General features: G+C 48.3%; 4 protein-coding genes across 6 annotated transcripts; 2 read left to right on the plus strand and 2 right to left on the minus strand.

Annotated features, from left to right (window-relative positions):
* Nucleotides 1–204: 204 nt before the first annotated feature.
* LOC6538360 lies at nucleotides 205–606 on the minus strand. Its single transcript, XM_002098848.3, has 2 exons — nucleotides 594–606; nucleotides 205–536 (listed from the first exon to the last, which is right to left on the minus strand). The coding sequence occupies exons 1-2, from the start codon at nucleotides 604–606 to the stop codon at nucleotides 229–231; spliced, it is 321 nt and encodes a 106-aa protein (XP_002098884.1). The 3' UTR covers nucleotides 205–228.
* Nucleotides 607–1,580: 974 nt separating this feature from the next.
* On the plus strand, nucleotides 1,581–6,681 carry LOC6538361 (WD repeat-containing protein 20). The gene is made up of 4 exons (XM_002098849.3): nucleotides 1,581–2,630; nucleotides 3,821–4,009; nucleotides 4,073–6,013; nucleotides 6,100–6,681. The coding sequence occupies exons 1-4, from the start codon at nucleotides 2,067–2,069 to the stop codon at nucleotides 6,157–6,159; spliced, it is 2,754 nt and encodes a 917-aa protein (XP_002098885.2). The 5' UTR covers nucleotides 1,581–2,066; the 3' UTR covers nucleotides 6,160–6,681.
* Nucleotides 6,682–7,129: 448 nt separating this feature from the next.
* On the minus strand, nucleotides 7,130–9,067 carry LOC6538362 (protein YIF1B-A). Of its 3 annotated transcripts, none has more exons than XM_015193316.3 (4): nucleotides 8,912–9,067; nucleotides 8,069–8,607; nucleotides 7,629–8,015; nucleotides 7,130–7,569 (listed from the first exon to the last, which is right to left on the minus strand). In XM_015193316.3, the coding sequence occupies exons 1-4, from the start codon at nucleotides 8,931–8,933 to the stop codon at nucleotides 7,336–7,338; spliced, it is 1,182 nt and encodes a 393-aa protein (XP_015048802.1). In that variant the 5' UTR covers nucleotides 8,934–9,067; the 3' UTR covers nucleotides 7,130–7,335. The 3 variants fall into 3 exon arrangements, with proteins under 3 accessions (XP_015048802.1, XP_002098886.1, XP_015048803.1); XM_002098850.4 differs by having other exon boundaries at nucleotides 8,900–9,025; XM_015193317.2 differs by having other exon boundaries at nucleotides 8,885–9,020.
* Nucleotides 9,068–9,484: 417 nt separating this feature from the next.
* LOC6538363 lies at nucleotides 9,485–11,580 on the plus strand. Its single transcript, XM_002098851.3, has 3 exons — nucleotides 9,485–9,657; nucleotides 9,719–10,741; nucleotides 10,805–11,580. Exons 1-3 carry the CDS (start codon nucleotides 9,591–9,593, stop codon nucleotides 10,834–10,836), a joined length of 1,122 nt encoding a protein of 373 aa, XP_002098887.1. The 5' UTR covers nucleotides 9,485–9,590; the 3' UTR covers nucleotides 10,837–11,580.
* The last annotated feature ends 1,211 nt before the right edge of the window (nucleotides 11,581–12,791 follow it).

Here is a 12,791-nt window from a genome sequence, read left to right on the forward strand (position 1 = left end):
AAATGCAAATGCTTATTATCCCATATACGTGTGAGTTTACATTATTTTGGATATTTTACATAAACATTTTTTAAGAGCCAAAACCAAAAAAAAACAATGAAGAGTAACGACATCAGAAAATGACCAATTTAATCTGTGAACCAGTTATCATTAATGTTTTAAGCAGAAGTGTGAGAAATCTTTAGAAACCCATTTTATAGGCCAAGGAATCTGGACTTCCTTACTTTCCTAGCACGGCACATATCCAGGAGGACGACTGGGTGGTTCCTGACACGGCTTCCACTCCCATGCGGTCCACGGCACACAGGCGTTAAGGTCCTGGTCGAATCCGGTGTTGGGCTGGCACTTACGGAGTTGGGCCTGCGAACCGATGTCGTTGCAGAGCCAGTACTTGGTGGGGTCTATACAATAACGCTGGGGGATGTGCAGCTCCACCGGGTTGAGGCATCCCGGCTCAAAGCTGTCGTTGCACAGCGATCGGATTCCGGATGGAAGCAGCAGCAGCACAAGGCAGCAGGCGAGTGGCCAGAACGAGGCTAATCGGATATAATCAGCTCTAGTCCTGCGAATTGACAGCGAGGGCATAAACTTACCTTGCGGATGCATGGTGTAAGTGAAAGTGGGTGTTTAGCCGGCTGGTGGAGATGCTTTTTATAGGAACACTCCAGCCCTTCAAGTGGCCATTCTTATCAATCGCTCTTGATTGATTCGAGTTCGATGCGCTGCTCGAGGTCGTCGCTTGTTTGCCCATCCCACTTGGTCGGACTACTCGTAAGCTGATGGGGGGGGGAATTCTTTGGGTGACAATGCCAAGACAAAAGACATGTGTCCCAAACGAGATTTAGCTGGGAACTTCAATGCAATTGGCAGTGCAAAGTAACAAGAAAATGGGAGCAAGTAAAAGGCGAAAGGGCGGCAAAACAGCAGCTTCATTCTTCTTCTTCACTGGCCAATTTCGCAGGACATGCCAAATGCATTTCCGGCTAACACCACACACACACACACTCTGGCAGTTTCTGGAATAACGCAAGTCACTGGTTTCTGTCGAACGTTGTTTATTTCGTTGGTTGCCCATTGATGGTGCAGAAAAACCAAATAATGGAAAAGGTCAAGAAGTAGAATAGGTAGCAGGAAAGCCATTTACGAATGCAAAAAATAAAGCTTTAGCACAAATAACTAAATACTGTTATTTAAAAGTTAAGAAAACATTATTTTTTTCTTATACACTCCAAAAACAAATCTTATTTGGATATTCTACAAATTCAAATTACGCGCCAAACTATTCAGTGCTGCCCATCATTACCGCCGCTTGGCACCATTGATCGTAATCTATTTTTGTCAGTCTGGCAGCTATCATTAGTAATATATTGTTTCCATGATAACAATCGCAAATATGTATTACATACGGTACTAAATTGTATTTGTTTAAAAACGTTATAACAAAACAAATTTATTTAACTTTGCATTAAATCGCTTAGAGTGACCAGTTTGTGAAGCGTTGTTAATCCACACTTACCAAGCTCTTGGTACTAACATCGATATCAACGCGAACATCGAAAAGTATCGACGGCAAATATCGACGTTTTTTCACATCGCTAAGCCCAATCAGAAATTAGAAATAAATTAAGTAATTTGTGCGGAATAAAAGCGAGCGTGCGGCCGATGCGATAACCGCGATCCCCGTCACCCTCAACCCGCCGCCACCACGCCGTGATGCAGGCAACCAGCGCAGTGGCCGGAAAACTCGGAAAACTTGGCGAACGCAGCTCCAACGGCAGAAACAACAACAGTGCAAGCACAGCCCCACAAAAGTCGGTGTAGTGAAGGAATTAAATCTAATTATAACAAGAAAACAAACGAAGGGCAAGCCCAACCCCACGGCGCTCAATTAGTGGCGACAGCCAGCGTTATTTGGGGCTGGATAGGAGCACCTGCAGCGCCCGCAGAGCCACCACTAGCACCACTGGCACCTGGCATTCACATGGGCTGAGTGCCGAGTGGAATTGGTGGATCGGCGAAGGCGAAGGCGCAGCAGCAGCGTCAGAGGAGCAGTGGCCGCACCAGCGATGGCCAACCAACTGGACGCCAGTGTGAAGGACGACCTGAAGACGCAGTTCGTCACGCGCGAGGGCACCTACCGCCTGCTGACCCTCTCGGAGTACTCGCGGCCCAACCGGGTGGGCTACAGCAGCAACCAGAGCTCGCCGCAGGTGCGCGTCTCCATGGTGACCCTGCCCAGTCCGGCGCAGGGCAAGCTGGGCACGGATGGGGGCGTGGGCTCACCACTGGCCGGAGGAGGCGGAGCAGCAGGAGGAACCACCAGCACAACGAATGGCAGCTCGCCAGGAGCGTCGCCCACAGGAGCGGCTGGAGGCACCACAGCAATATCCAATGGAGGCGCCGGCGGTGACAGCAACTATAGCCACAGCAACCACAACAGCAACAGCAACAGTGCCGGGAACAACACTGTGGAGGCGCGTCTGGGTGGCGGCATCTCCATGCACTCCATGATGAACGGCGGTGTCGTCGACCAGAATGGTGTGGCAACCAACCAGGTCCTGGGTGGCGATCGCATATGCTTCAACTTCGGACGAGATCTCTACGTTTACTCCTTTCGTGGAGCCAAGAAGGTAAACATTGTTGGCCAGAGATACGTCTCCATCCGCAAGCACGTGACATGGCGCAGATTGGGGTGGTGCTGCGGGCTTATCACACCAGAGATAGAGGCTGCCGGCAATTGCATTCAAAGCGGATTGCACCAGCCAATTGGCGGGGGCTAAAATACCTTGCCATTTGCATGCAGTGTCCCCCCAGTGAGCTTAATTTGTTCCATTTCGAGCGCTTGATGATCAATTCGCTTGTTTGGCGTTTTTATGAATGTTTATTGCGCTCGAAGGCAGCCAGCCGGTTGGTTGTGAGCGTATTCAGCTCATCCCTGCGTGCGGATTACTCTACCTTTTGTTTGGAACCCTCGAATGCAGCAAGGTGGTGGCCTTTTGTCCAATTATCAACGCAAGCACCTGTTCAATTGCCAAAGTCGATAGCATTCCACTCCATTCTAGTCAATAAACATTCCGATAGAGTAATCCTGGTTCGACTTTCGCCCATCCGAATTGCTCATCGCCTCGCTTGTGTTTGCCTTGTTTCCGCGGCCCAGCAGCTGTTTCTAATTCTTTGGCATTCTGTTCAGCAACAGCTTGCGATTCTCCTTCTGTATTTGCTTTAGCTGGGCTTCTTTGTTGCCATAGTTATATGCTGGCGAGAACTTGGCAGGGCTTGCATGGAGCTATTCCCACCTGATTGCGCCAACAAGCTGCTAATTTCCACTCCGCTTTCCGAATGTGTTAATTTCCAATATTATTTCATCCCACTGGACGTCATCTTCCATGCCAATCTTGGCTCAAACGGGAATTTTGACTTTTATTAATATCAATATTTCATAAGCAATAAACTTTAATCGTTAAAATTATCATTATTCCGAGTTAGCACAATTTCAAGTTTCTCTGATGCTTGCGATGACTTATATTTCTGTGATTTGTTTATACACACTCATATCCAGTGGCATCTAGTTACACAGAGCATCGAGTTTATGATGCCCCCATCTTAAATTACAAATTATAAATATTTCCAGCCCCACCTACATCTTGTACTCCCCAGATATTATATAATGGTTTTATACTTTTGTTTTATTGAAACTCTTTGAAGCTTTTCTAGCTGCTAACCATTCACTTTAGGTTTATAATAGGAAAACGTAATGCAATCCAGAACGAGCAAGATAAACATAAACAGATGATAGTGACTCTTGTTGACTTACTTTCAGGGCACGGAGATGAGCAAGCCGATCGATAAGAAGTTCTACAAGGGCACCAATCCCAGCTGCCACGACTTCAACGCGAGCACGGCCACGCCCACGGGAGCGCCTCTGCTGGTGGGCTTCACCACAGGTCAGATCCAGCTGGTCTCCCCGCACGTTGGTCCTCGGGAAGTGAGGAAGCTCTTCAACGAGGAGGTGAGTGTTCTAACTGATAGTTACCCCTGCAAAAGCTAACTGATTACTGTGTCTCTCTCTTAGCGACTGATCGACAAGACCAAAGTGACCTGCCTAAAGTGGCTACCCAACTCACCGCACCTGTTCCTCGCCGCCCACGCCTCAGGTCACCTGTACCTGTACAACGAGGAACTGCCCTGCGCCGCCACAGCGCCCAGCTATCAGCCCTTCAAGCTTGGCGACGGCTATACGATACTCACCAGCAAGTCCAAGACCACAAGGAACCCGCTCTTCAAGTGGGTCTTCAGCACCGACAACTGCTGCGTCAATGAGTTCTGCTTCTCGCCTTGCGGCTCTCACTTGGCGGTGGTTTCCCAGGACGGTTTCCTGCGCGTCTTTCACTACGACACCATGGAGCTGCTTGGCATCGCACGCTCCTACTTTGGCGGCTTCCTCTGCGTGTGCTGGTCCCCCGACGGCAAGTACATTGTTGTGGGTGGCGAGGATGACCTGGTGACCGTGTGGTCGCTGCACGAGCGACGAGTTGTGGCTCGCGGCCAGGGCCATCGGTCCTGGGTCTCTGTGGTAGCGTTTGATCCGTATACCACGTCGTACACAAACTGGGATGGCGGTGACTTCAGCGACGATGAGAATCAAATGAACGAGTACTCCCATTCGCGAGAGGCGCGCTTCTCTGGAGATTCCACAGCCAATGGTGGCTTCGAGGGTTTCGACAGGAACTCTACACCCGTACACGCTGCCCGCAACGGCCCACACTCGGCCTCCTTTCGCTCGGACGCTTCTTCGGCGGAAAAGCTTATGAGTTATAGACTTGGCTCCGTCAGTCAGGATACGCAGATCTGCCTGTGGGACATCACGGAGGACGTGCTTCGACATCCATTGGTGATACGTCAACGAGCAAACAGCGAAAGGGGCTATCTCAACGGCGGTGTGGATGAAGAGCCGGAAGCAGAGGACGGCATCAAGGTAATCCGACCAGTGGCCATGTCTGGTCAAGCGGCTGGACAGCAAGCGGAATCGGGCAGCTGTAGTCCAACACGGGAAGCAGCGGGCGGAGGCGCAACAAACGGTGCCGGCGAGCACAGCAATAGCAGTTCCAGCAAGTTCTCAACCGCCAACTGCACGATATCCTCACAATCCTCGCCCGACGACTGCGACACCGAGGCAGCCACTCCCGCCTCGACTTCATCGAATGCGGGCGCAGGTTCGGTGGCTGGAGCGGCAGCGGGAGCGGCGTCCTCAACGAAGCAGAACAACCGCAACCACGGCACTGGCAACTCAATCAAATTCCCCAACTGCATCAGCGCCACCAAGTCGGACAGCATTGACGGAGGCGGCGGAAGCGGGAGTGCACAGAGGTCGTCGCAGACTACATCGGGATATAACAGCAAGACTTCCAACAGCTCGAACAAGTCCTCCAACTCGGGCAGCGGCTTCAGCGCCTTCAACAGCCTCACGCAGCGTCTCTCGAACTTCAGCTTCCTGAGCAGCTCGGAAAAGAAGGCCGCTGGCTATGAGGGAAGCCATTCCACGGCGCATCGTCAGCACCGCAAGGCAATGAGCATGCTGAAAAGCTACAACCAACACAACCACACTGGCGGACACAACAACCACAGCCAGAGTAACAACAGCAGCTCCTCCAACTTTGGCCACTCGAGCACCCTGGATTCGGGTGCGGCTGGTGCCATTGGCAGCAGCTCGACGGCGCATAGTTTCGGGTCCCTGAAGCTGAGCAGGTCCTCGCACCACTCCTCACTGGCAACGGCCGCCCATGCGTCGGGATCTGGAGCGGGCTCTGGCTCAGGTGTAAGCAGCTTCGATCCCATGCAGCTCATCGGAACGCCCGCCTGCCCCCGTTTCGATGAGTGCCCACTGCTGGAGCCGCTTGTCTGCAAGAAGATCGCCCACGAGCGGCTGACGGCGCTGATCTTTCGCGAGGACTGCTTCCTGACGGCGTGCCAGGATGGATTCATCTACACCTGGGCGCGGCCAGGTCATGCCACGGTAAGTACGACATTTCACCCAACAGAAATGAAATCGTTCGACTTGCAGTGGGTAATAATAAATAATGATATATCCTTATTTAATAGCACGCCTCTCAGCACTTGTCACCTGGACAGACGGCGGCGCCCGGCGGGACGGTAATTTAGTTCAATAAAGTGGACTTGGTCAACTATCAGCGTAATCTTGTCAAGCAGCAGGAGCAGGAGAAGCAGCAGAAGCAGTCGGTGATCTAGGTTAAAGCTAGGCGATTGATTTCGGTAATTTATTGATAGGAGCAAGAGTTTTAAAGGTTTTTATGTTGCGTATTTTGTATTCCAAATGTAGCCTAAATGAGTTTATGAACCACACACAGACACACCGTACACACGTAACATATATATATTTATATATATATATATATATACGATATATAGCTATGTACAACATAACTACGATCTATACGCAGCATCAGGCAACAGAACAAACGTATATGTTTAATCTAAATTATTAGTTGTAAATGTATTATTTTTTTAGTACGTGGAATTTGTTGAAAACAAAGCAAAGCATGTTTATAACTATTTACTAAGTGCTAGCCTACACTACACACGATAAATAAAGCAAAAGAACGAAGAAGGAAGCGAACTGCATTAGCGAACTAAAATAAACAGAATCAAATAGAGGAATGAGAAGTGGACGTTTTTTCACATTGTGCTATGTACTGAGTTGCAGTCGAGGCCCCAAACTAACCAACGACGAACTATCTAACTATGTAAACTCACGAACTAACCTAAAGTAGGAACTGTTATCATTACTATTACTATGGATTCGTATGCCTTTTATTTTTTGATGCAAGCCGGAGTGCAACGTTTTAGCATGCAGACGCAGAAGACGACAACCGAACAAATTAGACTAAATGCAGACAGGAACCGGAAATCGGTGATCGGAAATTTGAAATCTGAAATCTGAAACCCGAACCACAACAAACATTTCACACATATATTTTATAACGAACCAGGAGAAACAATCGGCAATTTGCGATGTTAGCCAATAAGTTAACAATGAGCCGAGCAAGCAAAACCAACCAACAACACGTTACAGTAAAAAGAGACTAAAATTTCAATAAAATTATATAAAAAATTAGTTTTCATAGCTGGTATTTATTTATAAAATGTGTTTGTTTCTAACAAAAATATGCTTCTCTCGCTCGAATCTCAGATGAGACAACCACAAACTTCATGCTGCAAATGACAATGCCTTGGCTCCGGAACCGTTCGGCATGTGAGTGGGCATCCTGGCCCCGATAAACTCAAGGAGTATGCAAATTAACCTATCAAGCCTGTGGGTTAGAAGGTCTTCGGCACCGCCAGCACCTCCGCCTCTGGCAGATACAAGTGCTTGGAGAGCAGGAAGGCAAATAGCGCCTGTCCCGCGACAACCATGAACAGGAAGTAGAGTTTCCGCTTTTTCCCGCCGCTGTAGTCAAATTGCTGTGGATTTCCATACGGATCGTAGTTGATGGCTCCACTGGGCGCAGCCGGGGAGTTGTCCTGCAGCAGTTTCGTCCGCAAAGTACGGAGCTAAAAAAAGGGGTGGCATACTTGATTGCTGTACAAATGAATAGCAATAGCAAACTTACCAAGAAGAAGCCGAAGGAAAAACTGGTGTACGCCAGCGCAATATAATATCCAGATCTAAAGAACAGCGTGCTAACCATTAGGCAGACCACTATATTAACGTACTTATAGCCAGTAAAAGCCAACAGATCCAGAGTCTTCAGACTCGTCTTCACATTCATTACGTACAGAGCTATGGAGTAAATGACCAATTCGAAAATGCTATATGCCATCGCGCTAGAGGCCTGAATGCCAAGCTGTTCCGGCGAAAATCGCTTCTGCATGCCCAGAAGCAAACCCGCTACGATCACGTATGTGATGTAGCCCATCGTGGGCAGATAGAGATCCGGGGCATTAACGTCATATCGTGGTTGCACTGGGTGTTCTTGGTCGTAACGCAGAGACCAGTCCTAAAAGAGGAATGTAAGTTATATGGTTTCTCCCTTTGTGTTTCACCACTCACCTTATGGATATAGGGGAAAAAGAGTAGGCGCAACTTCCTGCCCACGTAGGCGTTGTCCACAGCGAAGTAGTACTTGAGCTTGGCTACGGGCACCCACTTCTCGAACTGATTCTCCATGATCTGCTTGCCCTGATCCGCTAGCTTTTGACCATACTGCATGGCCATGTCTTGCACGATGGGCTGCTGGAACATAGCGAACTGTGGGTACTGTCCAGTTGGTGGTGCTCCAGGCTGAGGTCCTCCTATTCCGTAGGCGGGTGGAGCAGCCGCCTGTTGAGCGGGTGGTGCTCCATATCCGAATCCGGGCTGCTGTTGTGGTGGCTGCTGCATGTGCTGCGATGGCTGGCCGAGATTGGGGTCAAAGCCATAGCTGTTGACCGGCGCCGGAGCAGGTGCTCCATACATATTGGGATCCAGTATACCGGGACCCGAGGGCGGGGCCATGAAGGTGGCGCCACCGCCCATCATCGGAGCCGAGGGTCCCATGGCATTAACATCACTGACACGCTTCGGTGGCCTTGGGCGACCGGCAGCTGAGGCTATTTTGGGACAGAGCAACCATTAGTTAGTGCCGGAGGATCAATACGAGACAGCTGGGAAGCGGGGAACACAGGCACTCAAGCTACACACGCAGCACGGAACGGAAACGCAGGGCAGGCATAGAGACTAGGAGATAGGATGCAGTGGGGTAACGTGTAACGTAAACAGTGACAGCACTCCGGATTCCGATTCCGGTCGGTCGGCGGCTGGGGAATTTCCGGAGTGGCTGCACCGGACATCCTTCGGGTATACTTGCTTGCGTAGCCTGATCCTTACAGTTCTCCCACTTACGGTTCCGCATACCCGGATTTGGATTGTAGTTCATCTTCCTGGATCAGTAAATTGTATTCAAAATTTCGGTTTTTAACACATCACCATAAGCATTTTGCAGTGTGACCGGAGTTTATTGTTTTAAAATACCAAAGCCCTCCCGCCTATCAGAATATCCGCACAACAATAATTAAAAGCCTAAAAGTTTTAATAAACAATAAATAAATATATAACGACTTGTAAATTTTCTATATTTTCATTTTAAATATATTTATCTTCATTCCGGATAAATTTTTTTTTGCACATCATTATTTGCATTTGTATGCTTGTGGATTTCTAAGTAGACGAACATATTTTTTTATCTAAAACTGCGAAACTGCATTTTTGCATTTGTTGAACTATGAGTAGCAGAAATAACCTACTTTAAGCCAGTAGATAAAAAAACATTTAACGATGCAATTATAAATTGATTACAGTTAAAAAACAAAGTGTTTTTATAAATTTTTAAAGGGTGATTTTCTACTCGCATAAGTGGAAAAGGCCTATTACCAAAACGAATTGAATAGCAGGGTGACCAGATGTCTTTGTAGCCTGCCATCTGGCAACACTGCCAGCATACTTTAATTTTTAGCGCATTCAGCGGCGCAAAACAAAACAAATTTGATTAGTTAAATAATTTGATCGCAATTAATTATTCTATTAAGTCAGAGTTATGGAGAACGCGCTAAAACGGCGATCTCTGACGCTTAGCACGCGTCTTCTGCAGAAGCGCCACAGTGGTAAAGATTTCCCCGCCCAAAGAACCTGGAATACCGATAAAACAATCTTTATTTTCCATAGCTTCACCGCAGAGCGTGCGCCCAGGACACAATGTAAGTGTATCCTTGGACACACCCGGTTCGCCCAACTCCTCAACTGTAGTGGGAATCACGTCTGATTTGGAGAGCACTCCACCACACAAACACAAGCCCAGCTTGGATGACAGTGTGGACTTCTCGCCCCGCCTGGACATCAGCCTCTCGCCCAGCTGCCTCTTCTCCCAGACGCTGGCCACCGAGAGTCCGGAGGTGGGATGGCGCTGGAACCGGAGCAGCAATGCCACCACGGACAGTGGCTTCGACTCCGCGGAAATAGGCAGTTTGAGCCAGCGGGAACGACGCCGGCAGATAGCCTTTAAGGGCGTCGAGGATAGACGCAGCCAACTGGACAATGAGCAGTGGAGGGCACAGCAGATGCGGGCCAATGTTCTCCTTAAGGAGCGCTGTGCTAGACTCAACAGCCAGTTGGAACAGATAGCTGTGTCCGAACCAGTAGTGCCACACAAAACTCCCACAGTTCCGCCACCTGTTGCTGCTCGCACAAGATCAGCGTGCAAGAAGGCTATCCCAGAGCCAGTGCTTCCACCCACAGCTGCCTCCGATCCAATGGCAGATTTTCTCAACGATTCGGAGACGGATCTCTTTCTGCTCGAGGCCTCCCAGCAACTGGAGTCCAATATAGAGCACAAAGAGCCTCCGAAACCAAGTACAAGCACCACACCCACTAGGCACCACACGGCAAAGCGACCCTCCTTCTACATGAAATTTCTGGAAGACGAAAGCGAGGGCGAGGACTGGCTAAACGCTCTAGAAGAGGCAGTGCAGCAGGCCACAATGCCAAAAAAGCCGCGTACCTCGCTGCAGCGGTACAAATCAATGCCAACCACAGGGGATTCGTCCAGCGGAGTGTCCACCCTGACCAATGTGACGGCCAATTCAAATGCCTGCACGAGCTCGTCCTCCGCATCTGGATCAGAGCTTAGGGACACGCCGCGCATCAAACGGCATGCCAGTTCGCACGCCCTGTCCCCAGCCACATCGCATGGTAAGTGCCAACGAAGTTAAGCATTTGTAGACCAAAGCAAACTCATCATTTTGTTCCCTGCAGCGCGCGGCAAACTCTTTGGCAGCCGGAAATGAAACCCGATAAGGTAACCAGCCCCTGAACACAATCAGCTTCCCCTCAGCGAGTACCAATTGTGATGAGCAAAGTTAGTTTTAAGATATTTCGTTTTGTTTCGCTTGACTGGCGTGCCCCCTTTATTGAGCATTCTGTATACGAGTACGCTAATTGATTAATGCAGCTCTAAAGCGTCTTTGAAAATGTTAATTTAAGGCTAATTAAAAATTAATTGTAATTTAAAGCAGGTCCCTTAATATTCGCATCGAATGCTTGTGCGTTCGTTCGGCGCATGCGACTCGCCATATGTTCGGCATTATCGGGCCGCGAACGCGCCGCCCACCAGCGCAGGTGGCAGGACGGACAGGTGGATACGACTGGTCGCCGACAAGCAGTGAATTGTCGTCCCCCGGTTGAGCTTTCATTCACGGATAGGAAGCTCGTTGACTGCGACAGCGTTTTAAATTAATTGAAATGTAGGCGAAGGATTTCTGTTTAAATATTCTGACTATGGTTATCTATATAGGTCAGTTGGGGTTTTTTACGACTTCGAGCTGCTTGAGAAGCAGATAATGAACTTAACAAAATTAGCATTTAATTACACTTGTTACTTAAATACGAAAATTCCTCACCATTAGTTATGGTTGATCGTTTTGCAATGAATATTTCGTTTTTCTTTTTTCCACTATTGATAAACCTATTGAAATATTCTTAAATTGAAAATACTATAAAGATGTATTATTAAGCTACATTACATTAGCTTACATTATGGTTCTTTTTTTTATATGTATGAACAATTTAAGACACAAGCCTTAATAATCTAGTGTATACAGAAGTATTTCGTATTTTCCGTTTATATAACATAGGTTTTACCGGAAAACGAATAAAACTGAAACTTATTGGTGACACCTTATGATGTATAGTTTTAATTAACAATTATTTAAGTTTAACTAAGTCTTGAACTTATTTATCTCTTAAGTTAGTTTTTCATAAACTTAAATTTAATTTCCTTTCATTCTTTACCAATCAAACGTACATTTCCCACATTTAATTTATGAGGAGTTCATAAAACGATGTTTAAAACGTAATGAGCCGTCTGAAAGGCGATTTCCCTGGGAAGCAGAATTTATGGCAAATGAAATCAAAGTGTGTGAATCCCATCTCGCACTTAAAAGTGGAGGAGGCAACAATCAAGTCGGCATGAAAAGCCGGCGAAAGTTGCCCCAGCTGTCTTCACTTTTCGCTTGGCCTGCAGTTTAAAGGCTTGGGTGCTGGAGGCTTTATGAACCTATTTGGGCTAAGGTCAAAGTTGAAGCCCTTTCGCAGCCATTACGCGTAAGAGGCAATTGCGCCCATGTTTATGAATAGTCCTCCACCAGTCGTCAGTAGTCCATTCGCTTACCGAACCCGGAGGAGCATGTGACTCTGAATCAGTCGAATCGTGCCGAAAGTCAGCGAAAGTCAAGTATGCTGCCATATGTTTGCGGAGCGCAGCATAAACCAATGACAAAACACTGGCTACAACTTAGCACGGCCCATGGTGGGTGGCTAATGGCAGCGGGCGGCCAAACTGGTGACGTCTGCGGGCAGCTAAAGCCGCTGCAAAAGCCAAGCCAGGCGAGATGGAAAGCCAGAGTTGGGGGGAAAAGCCAGAGCAAAAGCTTAGCCAGCGCAGCTGAGCGGTAGCAGGCGAGCGGGGGCGTAGTCAGATTGATTATTGGGGGGTTGGGATTATCTTACTATATCTTAGTGTATCTTACTTACTATATCTGCAGGATCAGCAGGATATCCCTATACTTTAAGAGCATCATTCCACGTTTTCTTGCGTAACCCCTGGAAAAAGTCCTGTGCACGCCACTGGCGAACCTAGCAAGACAGCAGTATCTCCGCTAGGGGTGCGTCTAGTGGGTGGCGGGTGGTGGATGGCTTATCGGCTGCTTGAAATGGAGCTTTCGAGCGAGCTTCTCCGGCGGAG

The sequence above is a fragment of the Drosophila yakuba genome, chromosome 3R (assembly GCF_016746365.2).
Source record: "Drosophila yakuba strain Tai18E2 chromosome 3R, Prin_Dyak_Tai18E2_2.1, whole genome shotgun sequence".
Lineage (NCBI taxonomy): Eukaryota > Metazoa > Arthropoda > Insecta > Diptera > Drosophilidae > Drosophila > Drosophila yakuba.